Here is a 19,413-nt window from a genome sequence, read left to right as displayed (position 1 = left end):
ATGACTTTCTTACGATGGATTGTGTAACGGGTTCTTTGCTAAGTGGCTGACCCCGTGAATAGCTGGAGGCGTCAACCTCTGTGTGTCTGGAAAAACAGAGTGGGGTCCTGCCACTTCCTTTAATGCATGAGAGGTAGGTGTCCAATGCCCACCTGAGCTTGGGCCACCTGTACCATGGGGGGGAAAAGAACCCAATCTGTCCAGCTTTCATGAACAGATCCATGTCTGTTCAGATTCAAAGCTGAAGAGGAACTTCGAGACATTGTCTCACTCCACTATTTGACAGAAAAGGAAACCGAGTCCCACAAGGAGGAAGGAATTTGTCCAAGGTTACATGATCAGGTAATATGTGAGCCAGGGCTAGAAGCACAATCTCCTGACTCCTAATTAAATGCTGTTTTCCCCCACTACAAAATGCTGCTGTTAAAACTATTCAGTGACTGTTCTCTCCTGAGCATCTGTCCTGACACCCAGGGGATGTCGCCACACTTGCTGGGCAGGGAAGCTCATGTTCTCTCTGTCTTTGGTCAATGCCTCCTCGTGCCTCATGGGACCCCTCGTACCCCAGATCCCAAGGAACCCAAAAGGACTTGACTAGGACTAAAATACCCCATTTAGTACTTAACTTGCTGTTCAAATTTCTTTCTAGATAAGAGTGTAGGTAATGAGCACTTTGAGTACAATATTGGTGTTTTTTCCTAATTTCCTTTCTTGAATAATTGGAAATAAATGTGGTTGACTTCATTATTAGAATCATAGAGTTAGAGCTAGAAGAGATCTCAGAGCTGGTCTAGTCTAACCCTAGATATTCAGAGATGAAGAAAACTTGGGGCCCAGAGAAGTTGGTGACTTGCCCAAAGTCACACAGGTACACAAGGTCAGAGCCAGAAGGTCATTATTGCACTCTTGGGGCATGAATTCCTCCTTGCCCTGCACATTCAGTTCACTGATTAGCTTTTCTAAGCAAACATTCCCACGGTGGGTTTGCCCTGTTTTCTCTACTTCAGTCTGCCACCATTCAAGGACCCTTGAAACCATTTCCCAACACTAATCAGTCCTGTTACTTGGATTCCCATTGGACCCTAAGAGTTAGCGTTAGGACGGTCCTTGGGGACTTGCTTCTCATGAGCCTCATTTTATGGATGAAGGACAAGAGGACCAGAGAAGGGAAAGGAAGCCCTTCACCATCAGCCTCTTTCTTTGATCCCCATTTGCTATAGGCATCTGGTTTCCTTTAAAATACTTTTTCAATTGCTTCCACTGTTGTTGGCTGTCAAGCAATAAGGTTATTGGAAAGCAGGCATGGAAGGGAGTGGAAGAAAATGTCTCACTTCCCAGCATCTCCCTGTGGGTTCTTCCTGGAAATTGGCTTTCCATCTCCCTGCCTTCCTTATTACTTGGAACACTGGTGGGGGAAGGGGGGAGGGACTTAAGAGGGTGCAAGATTTCGTCCCCATCTGTTAAATGTCCCTACAGGTTCCCCCGACATTAACTGCTACAATTAAGAGTTGACTGCAGGCCAGACATACTTAGAAACTACATTCTTAAAAATAAGGAAAAAAACAAAACCAGAATATAATTTGGAAAACTCAATTTGCTTTTTAATGAACAAAATGTCACGGTTTTCTATACTCATCATTCAGTTTGATCTGGCTTCTATTTATATTCTCTATCTATGGGGCTCCTGTTACTTAAACTATCCTTGACATTCTTTTAAGCAAAGCTTAAAGTATTTTAAAGGTGTAAAATCCAGTGCCTTCAGTTGCTACTCCTATATGGAGAGAATGGCACTAAATCTATAGTCTTGGCCCGTGTATGACCCGCAGGGCCAGAACTCCTGGAGCAACAGGGACCCTGCGTGTCTAAACAACCAGAATTCCAGATGATCGAGAGTCGGTTCTTGAACCAAAACAATCGTGCTTAGTCCATAAAATTGAATGGGAAAAGAAGAAAAAGTATGTGTTTGGGTGTCCATATGTGCATGGCTAGTGCATAAGTGTGGCACTCATCTGGGATAACTCAAGGACATCATTCCGTCCAGAGGGAGGAAACTTCTCCCACAATTCACGGATGTTGGTACAGATTTCAGTTCTGTTTCCAAGTAAATCCCTTGGTTTTCTTATTCTGCTATTGTTTGTATTACTTTAATGCACTGTAAATTAACCAGAAAGAACATCTTGTGAGTCTGAAGAGCAAATGGAAAACTGTCCTGTATCATTATGATGAGGTCGCTGCTGTTCTTATCTCGCATGTATAGGGTGAGGTCTATCTATGCTATGCCCCCTACAGGACGACGCTGAAATGATGGTGACTATTGTTGCTTGTGTTTTGTGATATGTATTTAACAATGATGTGGAAAGGGCAGAATGTATGTTTGCCCCTGGTTCCCTTTGTCTCACGTGCACTGATGTTCTCTGTCCGATCTGTCCCCGGATGTTGTCTCACAATCCCGGAGGCCTCTGTGACAACAAAATCCTTTTGCTTCTCATCCTTAGCTCATCAGAATTCCATTTGATTTCCAGCTTATTACTACATTCCAACACGATGTATAGAGCTAGGGGCTAGCCCTGTAATTTTATAGATATAGGGAATTCCTCTACCAATGAGCAATGGTCTTTGTAATTTTATCTTAGCCTGTTGTTGCCTAGAGCCTTGGGAGGGAAGTGACTTGCCCACAGTCTCACTGACGATAGGTTTCAGAGGCAGGATCTCTTCTTGGTTCCAAGGTCAGCTCTCTATCCACTAGACCATATTTCCTTTTGCGTTCTGTTCTATATCATCCATTTATCTGGTGACCTAAGGGAATAAGGTGTTCCATGGCAATACATTTCCCAGGTCACTTGAAATTTCTCCTTCTAAGTTCCAGAAACTTTTATTTTAATGGAAATGTTCCTAAAATATATTTTGCTAATCCCTGCTTTCTTAAAAGGAGTATGCTGCCTAAGTCTAAGTTACCACCTTCACTGATTCTGGACGGCTCACGTTGTCCTCCTTCCCATCGATGAGGGTCGTAGGCCTTAACAAGGGCTGTGTGCTCTGCTGTTAGAGTCTCACTTATAGAGTTGTTGCTATCTATCTGTTAGCGGTCCAGGAACTGCTGCCTGACTTCACAGGCCAAGGGTGGACTCTGACTTACAAAGGCAAGTGCATCGGCTTATGACAACTTTTTGTTTCCCAGACAGCTTCTTCACTCTAGACCAAAGGTTCTTAACCTGAGGTCCGTGGGCCCCTGGAGGGTCTGGAAATAGATTTCAGGGGTCTGATAACTTGGATGGAAAGAGATTACTTTTATTCCAATGTAACTGGTTTCCTTTGTCATTTTATTTTATGCATTATTCAGAGAAGGGTCCCAAAGCCTTCACCAGACAGCCCAAGGGTCCATGGCATAAACAAGGTGACTAGCCCCAGCCCTAGAAACTTGAGATCTCCAGATGCCCAATCTTTGGGTTAAGTGGGGCCTTCTTGGGCATGATGATCCATGTACAGTCAGTTCTTAAGTGTCCGGGCTACTGGAAAGGCCCAGGAGTGCTGAAAATGCAGAAATCACTGGCTGCTTGTCTTACTTTTGTACTTCCATCTGGATAATGGTGAACCATATTCTGGGCATTCACAAAACTCCAGATGAAACCATGGACCCCTCTCCACAGGCAGGACAAGCTCGAAGCTCTTCATGATCCAATTATACTCCAAGGATCATAGAGTCAGAGCTGGAAGAGACCTCACACGGTCTCGTCCAGCCCTTATTTTGCAGATGAAACTGAGGGATAAAGTGACTTTCCCACAGTCACAAGGTGACCTGCCACACAGAAGTGGAAAGTCGGAGGCTGCATTCTAGGGCTTATATAGACAGCGCTATGCCAGATTCGCTCTGACTGACCCAAAGGATGGCTCTCGAGCAGAGGTGTGACCTCTTGGCATGCCTTGTTCACACCGTTCCTAGGGCTGGCGTGGGGCCACCTTAGTGTGCTGGCAGCAAAATTCTCCTCCCTGAGCCTTCTGTAGGCCAGGGGTCCCTTCTACATTAATAAAGGGTTTTAAGAACCTGGACGCCAGAATCGCTCCTTGTAAACCCTCCGGCTTGCAGGTCATCGAGAGCTGGCTACGATGGTAAATTAGGGATGAGTCGATCTGAGTGACGTGTTGGTTTCGGAGCAGCAATGAAGGAGGAAGCCGTTTTCCAAATGAAATCAATTTTAGGAACTTGTATAAATTGAGGTTGGAACTTTTAGGTCTGAGGGAAATAATACCACATGGATCCCTCTCATTTTCCACCAACGTATTCGAGCTAGGATTTAGCTACAGGCCCGACACCAGGAGTGGCTGTGGTCTATGTAACTGGGTGGCCATCTTTCATAGGATTCCACTGTCCGCTGCTCTGGACATTACTGGGAGGAGGGATGCTCTGCCCGGTGTCGTCTGGCACACAAGAGGACTGGAGAATGGCTTGCTGAATCGGACCCCTTTGCTGGCTCCGGTTTCTGAGGGGAGCTTCGTGCTCTCTCATACACAGGTCTGTGTGCCAAGTTTTACCGATGTCTGTATCCCTGTCTCCCCACCACCCCTCGAGTTCTTCAGGATTCTTTTGCAGGTGATTTTTGGTTGGGTGGCTTTGAACCATAAGTGAAAAAATATGGATAAATAAATATACTCCAAATGGAAGATGGATTTGCAAACCGATTAAGTGTCATGTCCTAAGATCTTGGATTTAGAGCAGGAAGGAGTCCGAGGGGGTCACAGAATCTAAGCTTCCCATTTTGCAGATGAGCAAACTGAGGTACCCAGAGAAGTTAAGTGATTTGCCTCAGATTCACAGGGCTCGTTAGTATCTGAAATCTGAACCCAGACCTTTCTGACGCCAAGTTCAGGGCCTTATCCAAATAAGCCATGCAGCCTCAGCTCTGGGCATAGGGACTGTTTTTGACTTTGTCATTGGATCTCAGAGAATTTGGTGCAGGGCTTGGCACATGGTGGGAAATGAATCAATGGTTACTGGATCCAACAGAATTTGCTTTTCCTCTTGCGTCCAACCCAGAGCTAACTTCTCCATCCTCTTACTCGGTTTGAAACAATCAGAAATTTCCAAATTCTATGTACCAGCTAAGCAAACCGGATGGTTACTGCTTGGATTTCCTTACCTCATTCTGGGCCATTAAAAATAGAACAAGACACATACCAATATCCTCTCCAGGCTCTGACAAACCTCCTGGAAACTTCCATGCATTTTTCATCTGAATTTTTAAACCAGAAAACAAAACAAAACAGAAAAATTAATATACTGTGCCTTTCCTGAAACCAAGAGACAAAAAAATAAAATAAAATAAAATTCAAACCTAGCACCCATTGGTTAAGATACCTTGGGGTGCTTGGTCCTTTGCCATTTTCATATACTTAGATTTTTCAACTTTTTTTTAAGACCTTTATTACACAGAAATAGATTTTTTTTGAGGCAGTTGGGGTTAAGTGACTTGCCCAAGGTCACACAGCTAGTAAATGTCAAGTGTCTGAGGCCGGATTTGAACTCAGGTCCTCCTGACTCCAGGGCCGGTGCTCTATCCACTGCGCCACCTAGCTGCCCCAATTTTTTTTTTTTTTTTTTGAGACTGGGTCTTGCTATTTTACATAGGCTAGAATTACAACAGCCTGTTCCACGGCACTGCTTCAGCCTCGGCTGCTTCACCTTTGCTTAGATTAGACAGCCCAGTGGCGTTGGTTGTCTTGGAGCTCAGAACTCCGAGCTCAATCAATCCACAAGCCTTATTCTCCCCAACAGCAGGGATCCCGGGCTCTTTTTGTTAATGTGATAAAAATTCTGGCATGACTGAAAGTTAACATCTACTGAATGTTTGCAATGATAGCTACGTATGTGTGTGTGTGTGTGTGTGTGTGTGTGTGTGTGTGTATATTCAGTTTGCTGCTAGTTGACTAGTTAAAGAAACAAGAAAATCTTGAGGCTGCTATAACTAAGTAGTTTGTATAATATTATGTATAATCACCAACATATGCGACTTTTAAATGTCTCCTTAAAATACTCTATCATGTATTCACTAAAAAATATGATGATAACTGTCCTATGCCTTAAGGGACTTTATGTAAAAGCGTATTTACTTCTTGTGGGTGGCACAAATAAAACATTATTTTATGTTTACATATTGTCTGTCATTTCTTTCTTTCTTTTTTGGATGGCAGGTGGGGGTGGGGAAAGGGGAGGAGGAAGAAAAGAAGGGAGGAAGATCAGGTGGGAGAAGAGAATAATGAAGTCTGGAGTCAGAGGACCCGTACTTGGGTCTCTTAATTACTGAATCCACAGCAAGCTAGCCAAGGCACTGTCAGAGCAGGCAGCTCTAGGAGGGGCAAAGCAAACAAATGGGGATTCTGTATTCTGCCCTCATCCGGCCCAGTGTGGGGTTCTGGGCTTAGCTCTGGGCACTGAGGTTTAAGAACGATGTGAGAGGCAGCTGGATGGTGCAGTGGATAGAGCACTGGCCCTGGAGTTAGGAGGACCTAAGTTCAAATATGACCTCAGACACCTGACAATTCCTAGCTGTGTGACCCTGGGCTGGACACCTGACCCAAACTGCCTTGTAAAAAAAAAAAAAAAAGACTAAAAAAACAACCTTACTTGGGGTAGCTAGGTAGCAAAGTGGATAAAGCGCCAGCTCTGGATTCAGGAGGACGTCAGTTCAAATCTGGCTTCAGACCCTTGACACTAGCTGTGTGACCCTGGGCAAGTCACTTAACCTCAACTGCCTTACCAAAAAAAACCCCCAAAACAAAAAAACTCCCATGGATCCCTTTCCTCCACCCTTCTCAAATTGCCTCATAATTCCACTCAAAAAATTAAGGCCATTGCTGAGAGATTCCTCATCCCCATTTCCTTGTCTCATGTCACTATTATGTCTTCTACTACTATCTCCTTCACCTCTTCTCCTCACTTGATGAGGTGCCCTTCTCCTATCCAAGGCAAACCCCTCTACATACACATGATCCAATTTTCTCCAATAGATTGTCCATCCCCTCTATCATCTGTCTGTCAGTTACTTCCCTACTGCCTACAAACATGCCTATATCTCTTCCATCCTCAAAAACCCTCACTTGATCCATCAGCTAGGATTCCATCTCTCTCCTGCCTTTTGTGGCTAACCATCTTGAGAATGCCATCTACAGTAACAGGTGCCTCCACTTCCCTTCCTCTCTTATCTTCTTAACTCTTGGCAGTCTGGCTTCCAACTTCATCAATCCATTGAAACTACACTCTCCAAAGTTACCCATATCTGATGAATCCTTCCTCAGTTCTCACCCTTCCTGACCTCTCTTCAGGCTTTTATATGGTCAATAACCTTCATCTCCTTGATGTTCGCTTCTCCCTAGGGTTCCTAGGGCACCCCTCTCTCCTGGTTCTCCTCCTATCTGTCTGACCATTCCTTCTTGGTCACCTTTGCTGTCTCTTCACTTAGGCTGCACCTGCTAACTGTGGGTGTTCCCCAAGGCTCTGTCCTGGGCCCTCTTCTCTTCTCCCCCTTTCCTATTTTGTTCAGTGATCTCAGCTCCCATGGACACAATTACCACCTCTATCTCTATAGAGATGATTCTCAATTTCTTTATCTAATCCTATGTTCTCTTCTAACCTCCAGTGTCGTATCTCGTTTTGAATGAGAATAGTAATTTGGAATTATACACAAAGGGCATGTCCTTTGATTCAGCTATGCCAGTACTAGGCCTATACCCAAAAGAGATCAAAACAAGAGAAAAAGATCCTTTTTGTACACAATGTTTATATCAGTTCTTTTTATGGTGGCAAAACCTGGAAACTAAAGGATGCTCATCCGTTGAGGAATGGCCCCAAAACTTGTGATATGGGAAAGTGAAGGAGTATGTCACTACAAGAAATAAGAAAGAGATGATTATAAAAAGGCATGGGAAGACTTGCACGAAGTGGTGCAGAGTGAAAAAGTGACCCAGTGAGAAAATGCAGAACAATTTACGCCTTAACATCAACACTGTAACAATGGATGATTTTGAGGATCTCATAAATTGATGAAGGATGAATTCTGCACAGAACTAGGAGTATAATTTATACAGCAACAATACTGCCAAAACCACTCTGAAAGCTACGAGAACGATGAGTGATGATTTCAGAGGACTGGTAATGAAACACGCCATCCATGACAGGGGTAATTGTTAAGGGCTAAAATTCTAGCTAAACTGTCTAAAATATCTAATGAGTGGTCGTCAATAAATTATAAACTTTAGCAAGAGTTAGACTTTTAAGCATTTATTAAGGAGAATAAGAATTTGGTAAAGAGAGAGAAAAAGGCCTAGATTTCTATTAAAGGGAGAGCACATTTCTAGCTCCCTTCTCCACCAGAGTCCAGAGGAAAAAAGCGCGAGACTGAGCGCCAGTCTCTTCCTTCCTCCTCCCACTAGCTCGCGTCACTTCCTGACTCCTGGTCTTGCCCTCAAAGACCTTCCCTTCATGGGTAGAACTCCTCTACAGTAAGTATCCAGCAGGTGGCGTTATTCCAATCGTTACAGTCCCCCCTGTTGTTCCTCAAGAAACAAAATGTTTCCTTGACGGAACAGTAAAAACAATATGATAACTATTGCTAACTAATAATATGTGAACAACAATATAGAAAAGGAAGAGAGGAAAGTTTTGTCCAGAGGGGCGATTTTTTTTGTCCTCATGAACCGACGCTTTGACATTAGTCTTGCAAAGGGAGGGCCTCTGCAGAGAATACATGTTACAGATGGTGTATATTATAACAGAAAGAGAAAAAAACCAACAAAAAGAACAAATCAAAACTGTTCATTTAAAGTCTCTGAAAGTCTTTTCTCAGATGTCCTCTAGGTGTAGTCGTGGAATGGAAGTCTTTTCAGGGGTTGATGTGTGGATGCTGGTAATCAGCCAGGAAAATTTCCTACAAAATTGAGCTTAACAGAACTTTAAAATAGCTTTGTCAATAATCAAATCAAACAATGAAAGTTCTCAAAAACATGTCTAAGGGAATTCAGAATCTTAGTTGTTACACATGAAACATATAATAAAACAAAAATTGAACCATTCTTTAAAATTATAATATTACTATAGTCCCCCCCTTATGGAGGGTAATTGAGAAGACAATTGCTGCGATATTAATTATTAAAAATAATTTTTTATCTTTGTTTCATCACTTTTTGCATCATCTGCCTAATTATCCTCATGCCATTATGAGAAATTAAAAAATCTAATATAATTGGTAACAGGTGTCAAGGCCAAATTCAACACTGTATTTATCATGACACCTGAGATAATTATGGGGGTTACCATAAAAGAACAGAGAAATGATGGGATATGAGCATTCCCACACTTGAGCAATATGTACTGCCCATACAGTATCTCAGGCTTAAAATAGGTGGATGGAATATATGTCCATGCCACCGAACATATTGGAAGAAACTGAGTCAGACTTAATCAGATGCATGGGATTGAGATGTCCATGGCATCAGGCATATAGGAGGGAGCATAGAAGCCAGGTGTAGGAGTGAGATGGGTGGGATGAATACTTCCAGCCATCTGTACAATATTGTGGGGAAAAATAAAATAAAATATTAAACCAAGAGAATCCAACCTCAACATTAGTCAAAAGCCGTTCCCTCGGCCATACCTTGACTTCATGCGAGTCTCCCCTCATGTGACAGTTCAGTGTCTGCTCTTGCATGTATTCCTCTTGTGATTGGATGGCATCTTGGCCAACTGGCATCTGATAACTCAGAATAAAGGCAATTAATGTCTTAAATGATAAGTTCCCATAATCCAAGTCTCATATGGATTTTAAATTGAGGATAATAAATGATTGCAAAAAATGTGAATACATCTTGACTCAGAACACAATATATAATTATGCAACAATTTCAAATGATACCCCTTTTTTTAACTTAGTATACAATTACTTTTTTGAAAAATCTGAACATATTTAAATACAAGTTAAAGCACAACACAATCTCAAATACAACTTTTACAAATGTTCCCCTCTTTTTTTTTTTTTTTTGGAATATGCTTATCAAAAATAATACTTCTAGAATCAATTTACACTTGCCATGGCAAACAATTTGCTAGGGAAATGCTTTAAAGAGTTTGATCAAATAATCAGTTGAGAAAAAATAACAAAAACAAACAACTCAGAATATGGGAGCACAATACTCCTAGAATTAACATTGTATTATGAAATCAAAACCATGTTTCAAAATTAGATAGATGAATGAATAGAAGAAGATACATGTGGAACAATAAAAGACAATGAAATTCAAACTAGGGAAATCTAAATGAATATGAACTTAATATCAATAAGAGTATTATAAAATATAAACTGGACCACATGACTATAAAAAGCTTTTACAAATATTCTCTTTGTTTTAGAAACTAAGTATAAAACACAATCTCAAATGCATGAAAACCTCTACGAAAATAAACCTATACCATTAATTTCAAAATGTACATATAATAGCATAGAAATCCTATGTAACCTCTGAACTGATACTATTACTCTGAGTGAATTCAGAACACTTTTGATTCCGATATCTAAAATCCCCAATACTCATATCAATACCTTGCTGCTTACTTCTACATTTCTGTAAAATATATACCCTTCCATGGCAAAAGAATCGGAGTCTTGAACTATGTTGATGATTGTCATTCTTATTCGGCTTAAGTTTTTCTTCTTTAACCCCTCTATATTGTCTGTCAGCCTTTTCACCATACAAATGCTTTATAAGATTACTAATTAAAGACAAAAGCAGGTTAGCAAAATTATGAACAAAACGAGCATATCTGGAATTTAAAGGGTTTTCTAAAGTTGTCTCAGAAGCACAGCCAGGCTGGGGAAGGGGTGAGCCTGAAGCTGCAAATGCAGTTAGAGAAAGTTGAGCATGCGCATTAGATCTTTGGACTTCCCCGGCCAGGGAAGCAATGGGCTTGGCCATGGGAGGAGTAGAGGGTGGGGTCTGGAGAGGAGGGGAGGGACCAGAGCAATTAGAATCAGACTTGATTTTGAACTCAGGCCTGGATTCCTCTTCCCCCACTTGGCCTCCAGGTGCTAGGGGATTAAAAGCTTCTAGAGGGTGGGTCATTGCCTCCAGGCATGCAAAATTAAAGCAACAATTAGTGTTAGAACTGGGAAAAGCTGCAGGAATCTCTTCAGGTTTCTCTGAAAAAGCATGGTTGGGAGAGGGAGAGATATTTCCTTGTGTGAGTAAGTTGCTGGCTCTTTTAACAAAAATAAAAAGAAAAATAGAAAATCCACAAAAACAAAGCATTAACATGATCTTATCTCCCATTTGTCTGGTTAAACAGACTAAAATAAAAAATAGGGTAATTAGGGAGTTTAAAAGGTCCATTCGAAAAAATTTAAAGGAAAACACAGCCAGTGCGCCAGTACTTAGCAGTTAAAGGGAGAGGGAGGGGAAATTTCTTACCCAACCAGCAGATCAGAAGACTGAGGGTTAGCTTTCCTCTTCGTGGTCAGCCATCTGTTAAGGGCTAAAATTCTAGCTAAACTGTCTAAAATATCTAATGAGTGGTCGTCAATAAATTATAAACTTTAGCAAGAGTTAGACTTTTAAGCATTTATTAAGGAGAATAAGAATTTGGTAAAGAGAGAGAAAAAGGCCTAGATTTCTATTAAAGGGAGAGCACATTTCTAGCTCCCTTCTCCACCAGAGTCCAGAGGAAAAAAGCGCGAGACTGAGCGCCAGTCTCTTCCTTCCTCCTCCCACTAGCTCGCGTCACTTCCTGACTCCTGGTCTTGCCCTCAAAGACCTTCCCTTCATGGGTAGAACTCCTCTACAGTAAGTATCCAGCAGGTGGCGTTATTCCAATCGTTACATAATAGATTCAGGGGGCAGGGTCAGCCAGGTTTTTGTATACAGACGTTGAGAGGGAATGTGCTTTTCTTGACTATGCTTACTTGATACAAGCAATTTTTCTTTTCTTTTTTCAGTGGGATGGAGTTTCTCTTAATTAAAATAAGGTGGAAGGTGGGGGAAGGTTACAAATGTAAAATGTTGCACACCCTTTTAGATAAGATCATTCTATTATTAATTTTACTTAATTGTTTTAATTTGATATGAGACCTCTCATGATAGGAGTAATCTATAAATGTTTGTAATATTAAACTTAAAAAACAATAAACATGTCCAAAATTGAACTTACTATCTTCCCCCCCAAACTGTCCCTCCCTGCTAACACTTCCCTATTACAATTACTCAGGCTCACAACTACGTTTTGCCCTCGATTTCTCACTCTCATCCCCACCCCACCCCCATCATGTCTAATCATTGGATACTATCTTCATGGCATCTCTCCTTTGACACTGCATGAGCCACAAATTGGGTTTCAGCTATCAAACTGATCTGTCTAAATCACAGGTCTGACCATATTACCTCTTCCTTATTTCCCCCATTCAATAAATTTCAGTGGCTCCTTAACTAACTTTAGGACCATATATGAAAACTCTTATGTATTCTGCGATCCAGTGACACCAGCTTCCTTGCTATTCCTCAGATAAGACAATCTGTCTCCTGACTCCTTGCATTTTCACTGGCTGTCCCCCATACCCTCGAACTTCCTATTCATCTCTGTCTCCTGGCTTCCCTGGATTTCTTTAAGTCTCAGATAAGATTGTACCTTCTGTAAGAAATCTTTCTGGAATTTTCTTAATGCTAATGTCTTCCCTCTGAGATTACCGCCAATTTATCTTGTATATAACAAGACCATTTTTTAGTGCCTGATACACAGTAGGTGCTCAATAAAAGCTTGTTGACTTGATTTGTTTCCCTTCTCTACAATTTTCTTGCTACATGGGAGGAGAAATCAGCCTTTCTAATCTTTTTTGGCTGGGACTAGAGGCTAATTTTCAAATGTACATATGTAATTATTTGTACCACCAGCAGGTGTCACTATCTGGCAAGGTTTGGGGTAAAGAGTAGAAAGCTAAAGGAAGAGTCATTTGTTCTTTTGCTTTCATCTTCTCTGTGGACAGGGCAGATTCTGTCCAGATCATATCTTTCTCTTCCCAAAGTGCATTCCTAGAAGTGTAATCTTCCCTTGGTCAATGCCTTTATCCTGCCTTTTGCTCCAGAGACAAAAAATCTCTCTGAGGTTCTGAATCTGGTTCATCATTAACTGTGTTAGTCTATGAATGCATGGCCTTAACTCATGTGTGTATCTATCTTTACTATTTAGGAGCTTGTAAGAATTATCAATAAAATCAAAAGCATAAAGTGTCATCTCAGTTGGCCTAGTCATAGCTAGAGACATTCTAGAAAAATCTTAACATTCTGGAAAGAGGTTTAAATCTCTGACCTGTTTAATTCTGCATATACCAAGTTTATCATTGGCATCTTCCCTTGTACTACTCCTTGCCTGCAATTAATTAACATGTGAGTCACAGTCACTTATGATCACTGGTTTGTTTATTTGGGTTACTGTTTATAGGTGACAAAAATCAGGAAATGGAAACAGCTTAAGGAAATAGTTAATCACAGGGAAAATGCCTTTCTTCAAGAGGCATGAGGGAAAGGAAGGGGAGTCAAACCTTTCCTGTGCTCTTGTGGATCCCAAGGAGTGACCACAGTCAAGCTGTACAGTAGTACATGCCAACCACATACCCCAGAGGTCTTTATTCTAGAGAACAGACACCTGGGGGCTAGAGTCTGTTCACCCTGCAACATTCAGACTCAAGTTTCTGATAGCTCATTGCAAAATGCCTTCAGGGACTTCTGTCTCTCTATTCCTGATGGCTACTGTACTGTGACTGTCACACTCCCCCAGTGCTGCCTGCTGCTCCAATATCAGGTGCCATAAAGGGCATCCCCTCTCTTTCTCTCACAGTCTGGATCAAATACTCTCCGTGCCACAGAAATCCATCCCCAGCCCTAGACTCAAGATGTCTCTCTCCCAGTAAAGGGAGGAAATGGTACTGTCTCTTTGAGATGACAACTCCCCAAACTCATGGCTTGACTTCAGAACTTTTTGTTGCCCTTAGAGAAAGTTCTGAGATCTGGGTTTTTAAAACATATTAATATCAGGAGTACACAGATTCTATAAAAAAGCATGGAGTTTCTGGTTTCATTGAGAGAGTCCTAGTTTCCACAAAGTTCCCTTTTCTGAAAGCCTCACCCCAAACCATTTTCCAAAAGAGAGATTTTGTAAAGAAGCAGGAAAATCAATTCCTTTTTTAAAATTTCATGCCACTTTGATTGCAGGCAGATTACAATCTCCCGACTCTCAGTCTGTCTTAGGATACTTTGTATTTGGAGACAAGCTTTTTTCAGGAAGGAAAGAAAATGTTACAGTGGATCAAAAAAAAAAAAAGACTGAATTTGATTCATGCAAAATATATTTAGGTAATTCCATGGGTCGAATGGAATAGGAAGAATTGCTTTGGGCTGGAAAACATTTGTGAGGTTCACTGTCATCTATTTCAAGACATTTCTGTACCTCTCAAAACAGATCCTGTATTGGGGGGGTTCATACTCTCACCAGACAGGTGTCTTACTCTCATGCTCTTGGTAAGAAAATAAAATCATAGGCCTGCTTCATAGAGGGGTTATTCGCATGATTTCCTACTGTAACTATTAAAATACAGGAATAATAATGGCTAGCAATTACATAGTGCCTACTATATGCCAGTTCCTGTGCTAAGAGCTTTACAGTCGTTATTTCATTCGATCCTCACCATAACCTGAAAAGTAGGTGCTACCATTATCCCCATCTTACAGATGAGGAACCTGGGGCAAATAGAGATGAAATCCAAGGTCATACAGCTAGTGAGTGTCTGAGGCTGGATTTGAACTTGGGTCTTCCTAGCTCCAGGCCTAGAGTTCTTATCCACTGGGTCAGCTAGAAGTCTAACAGTACGCAAGGATTAAAGTTTATTTTTTTAAAGTGTGCCAAAAAACCCCAACAACCCAACTCTCTAGTTAAAGTAACATGTGGCATCTTTCTCACTGATCTTTATCAGTTACTGCTTAATTTAATCTTGGTCTTATCCTGGCACATAGTAGGCACTTAATAAGTGCCTGTGACCCACTTATTCCTCCCAGAACAAAAGCTTTTATAGAGGACAGATGAGGTGTCCACTTGAAAACTGGAAAGTTCCTTTTTGTGTAGGGTTCATAGTTGAAGCAGGCTCCTGGTGGAGGACTTGACCTCAGACACTTAACACTTACTAGCTGTGTGACCCTAGACAAGTCACTTAACCCCAATTGCCTCACTAAAAAAAAAAAAATGATGGTCCTGACCTTTGGGGTTATCTCTGTCTCCTATCTGGGGTCAGGTAGTAGCCATTCCTAAGTGACCTTCCTTCTATGGAGTTCTATCTTCCTTTAGTCTTATATGCGTCTGTATTGACATCTAGTTGGTCAAACTAAACTTTAATAGTCCTTTGATTCCTTGATATGTCTATCCTGTTATCTGGTCATCTTTGGTTTTGCTTCTCACAGGAGAAACTTCTTCTGAGTTATCCTAAGCTCCATGTCAGTATTTTGTTTTGTTTTGTTTTTGGTGAGGTGATTGGGGTTAAGTGACTTGCCTAGGGTCACACAGCTAGTAAGTGCAGTGTCTGAGGCCGGATTTGAACTCAGGTGCTCCTGAATCCAGGGCCGGTGCTCTATCCACTGCACCATCTAGCTGCCCCTTCCATGTCAGTATTAATCCCAATGCCAAGCACAGGGCTTTCTACACAATAGACACTGAATAAAATGTCTGCTGACTAATTAATCAATTTTTTTTTTTAAAAAGTGAATGAAAGAGTATAGCAAAGTCTGGGGAATGTGGTAGCTGGCCATGAAGCCAGGAGGACTTGGGTTCTTGCTTCTGAAATACCACACTGTGTAAATCACTTAACTGCTCAGTTATTCAGTCAGTCACTTTATACAGTATACACTGGTTGTTGTCCTTCATTCTCAATGAAGACCAAAATAACATCACTATCTATATTGGGATCAAGGACTATGGCTGATTACGAGCTGGGAAGACTTTACCATTTGCTTCTCTGCAACTCTCAAGCAGTTTGATCTATTGCCGAAAAGTCAGTGTCTGTAACTGTATTCCCTTTTAAATGTAACAGACATAGCAAGGTCTTTACAATAACTGAACCTAAGTCATTCATTTTCAAGTCTACATAATTATTTTTCATGTAAATTAGTGGTAATGCTTTGCTGCGAGCTTACTGGCTCTTTGGAAGAGAGCTGAATCATGCTGCTATTTGGAGAGCTATCTAGACTTATCTGAGGAGTTTGGCAGTTCTCTAACTTAAGGGAACTTTGAATTACTGAAAAAGCACAACACTTTCTCAGCACCCTGTCAAGGGTGACAATGTGTTAAAAGAATTTATTGGGGGCAGCTAGGTGGTGCAGTGGATAAAGCACCGGCCCTGGATTCAGGAGGACCTGAGTTCAAATCTGGTCTCAGACACTTGACACTAGCTGTGTGACCCTGGGCAAGTCACTTAACCCTCCTTGCCCAGTCCAAAAAAAAAAAAATTTATTATTGCTTTAGCAGCTTGAGAGTAGCAGAGAAACAACTATTCTCAGCAAGAGAGATGTGAGGACCACAAGGGGAGCAGAAAGCAGTGGAATGGTTTGGCCTAGTTAGTGAAATTTGGTGCAGATTATTTTCTATGGAGATCTGGGACATAAACGCCTGCCAGCTAAAGTCATGAATTGTCCTCCCTGGTCACAAACTTCCCTATTCATGTTCCTCCGTGCCAGATTTCTATAAGTATGTGCCCATTACTTCCCCAGAACACTGTGTGAACTGTTGGGAGAATATGACCCTGGTTTACTCATGGTTTATTGTACTTTTATTATTCTTCCTTTTCTATTGAGTAAATGTTATTACTGTTTTGTCTTACCATTTCTTAAATGTTTCACATTCAAGAGTCAATCAATGGTATAATCATGACTGATTTTGTGTCTATGGGAAGCTTAGTGGTTGGAGTTCAGGAGCTACAGGGGTGAGTTACTCTAAGAACCTTGATAGAGTCCGAATAGTAGCCATGTGCCTATTACTTTGGGAATACCAGCCTGACATGCAATTGCAGATGCATGTGGAATGAGACAGGAAGTCCTAGTATAGACCTATTTATCTACATGTTGTTTACCCCATTAGAAGCTCCTTGAAGGATAACCTTAGGCCCCCTCCACCCCCTTTTTTTTTCCTTTCAGATTTATGTCGGGGCTTTGTATATAATAAGCACTTAATTAGTTGTTGACTGACTGACCTTTTAAAATGTCTCCTGATTAGTGTCCTGTGATATCTTAGGCAACATAGAGAAGACTTATTTTCTTGTTCCCTAGAATAATCTGAACAGAGTTCATTTATAACAAACAAATCACTTACTTTATTTCGATCTTGGACAACAAGTACTTTTCCAGTGTCTTCATCAAATACAGCACCTGTTAGGAGGAAAGCACAGAGTAAGGAAAATTAAATTTAGACTCATCTAGCTCTCTGCCCTACCAAACTCCTGATCGCTCTTCAAGATCTAGCTCAAAGGGGCAGCTAGGTGGCGCAGTGGATAAAGCACCAGCCCTGGATTCAGGAAGACCTGAGTTCAAGTCTGGCCTCAGACACTTGACACTTACTAGCTGTGTGACCCTGAGCAAGTCACTTAACCCCCATTGCCCCGCAAAAAAACCCCAAAAACCAAAAATCAAAAACAACAAAAAAAGATCTAGCTCAAAGCCCACCTTCTCCAGGCAGCCTCATGTGACCACTCCAGTCTTTCTTTTTCTTTCCTTTCTCCTTTCTTCTTCTCTCTTCCTCCTTCCCTTTCTCTCCCTCCCTCTTTTCTCTTTCCCTTTCTCTCCCTCCCTCCCTTCTTTCTCTCCCTTTCTCTCTCCCTCACTCCCTTCTTTCTCTCCCTCCCTCCCTTCTTTCTTTCCTTCCTTCCATCTGTCTGTCTCTCTATTTATCCCCACCTCCATTTGCTGAGCTCCTCCAGCATTATGCCTGTACTTCTCTTATGTACCTCGAATATTCCTTATATATCAGGTAACTCTTGAGCACACTTTTCCCACAGCAGATTGAAAGCATCTAAAGAGCAGAGAAAACATCTATCAAGTACAAAGGTGAGTGCCAGAGGAATGAGGGCCTGTTCCTTCAAGTCTGACAAATGCTTTTGATAAATGAACCAGCATAGCCAATGCAAAGGCAAGGAAGCTACTGCTGCCCACCCGAACCAATGCTGGATCCTTCTTGAATATTGCATTTTCTACGGTTATACCCTAGACCTGGAATTTTCTTTTCATCTTCATCTCCTGACCTCCTCAGTTAAAACACTACATTCTTTTTTTAATCATAAAAGTATTTTATTATTTTCCAGTTACATGTAAAAATAGTTTGCAACATTTGTTCTAATAAGATTTTTAGTTCCAAATTTTTTCCCTCTCTTCCTTCTCTCCCCTTTCCCCAAGACAGAAAGCAATCTGATATAGCTTATATATGTACAGTCACATTAAATATATTTCTGCATTAGTCATGTTGTGAAAGAAGGATCAGAACAAAAGGGAAAAAGCTCAAAAAAGAAAAAAAAAACCAAAAAGTAGAAACAGTATGGTTCAATCTGCATTCAGAATTCACAGTTCTTTTTTCTGGATGTGGAGAGCATTTTCCATCATGAGTCTTTTGGCATTGCTGAGAAAAGCCAAGTCTATCACAATTGATCATCACACAATGTTGCTGTTAACTATGTACAATGTTCTCCTGATTCTGCTCACTTCACTCAGCAACAGTCCACTCAAGTCTTTACAGGTTTTTCTGAAATATGCCTGCTCATTATTTCTTACAGCACAACAGTATTCCACTACATTCATATGCCACAACTTGTTCAGTCATTTCCCAACTGATGGGCATTCCCTTGGTTTCCAATTCTTTGCCACCACAAAGAGAGCTGCTAGAAATATTTTTGTACACGTAGGTCCTTTTCCCTTTTCTATGATCTTTTTGGGATACAGACCTAGTAGTGGTATTACTGAGTTAAAGGGTATGCACAATCCCATAGCTCTTTGGGCATAGTTCCAAATCGCTCTCCAGAATGGTTGGATCAGTTCACAACTCACTAACAATGCATTAGTGTTCCAATTTTTCCACAGCTTCTCCAACATTTATTATTTTCCTTTTTCTTTTGGTCATATTAGCCAATCTGATAGGTGTGAGGTGGTACCTCAGTGTTGTAAACCACTACCTTCTACAAGATTTTCCTGATCCCCCTTAATGAGGGTATATGCCTTCTGTTAATGTTGTCTAATTCATCTTCTACATATCTTGTTCGTACATAGTCCTTTAGGCAGTTAGGTGGTACAGAACATAGAGTTCCAGGTGTGGTCAGGAAGATTCATCTTCCTGAATTTAAATCTGGCCTCAGATACTTA

The 19,413-nt window shown here is 41.2% G+C and overlaps 1 protein-coding gene across 2 annotated transcripts in view; it reads right to left on the bottom strand.

Moving 5' to 3' along the window:
* NUDT6 (nudix hydrolase 6) overlaps positions 1–19,413 on the bottom strand; it is a 37,976-nt gene that overhangs the window by 865 nt on the left and 17,698 nt on the right. For both annotated transcript variants that reach the window (XM_043973146.1, XM_043973147.1), the window contains exons 3-4: positions 17,381–17,436; positions 5,174–5,228 (exon numbers count right to left, since the gene is read on the bottom strand). In XM_043973146.1, coding sequence (XP_043829081.1) covers positions 5,174–5,228; positions 17,381–17,436 — 111 coding nt within the window. The remainder of the gene's footprint in view (positions 1–5,173; positions 5,229–17,380; positions 17,437–19,413) is intronic.

This window comes from Dromiciops gliroides, chromosome 6 (genome assembly GCF_019393635.1).
Source record: "Dromiciops gliroides isolate mDroGli1 chromosome 6, mDroGli1.pri, whole genome shotgun sequence".
In the NCBI taxonomy this organism is placed as follows: Eukaryota; Metazoa; Chordata; class Mammalia; order Microbiotheria; family Microbiotheriidae; genus Dromiciops; species Dromiciops gliroides.
The sequence above is the reverse complement of the archived record's forward strand: the minus strand, read 5'-3'. Positions and strand labels throughout refer to the sequence as shown.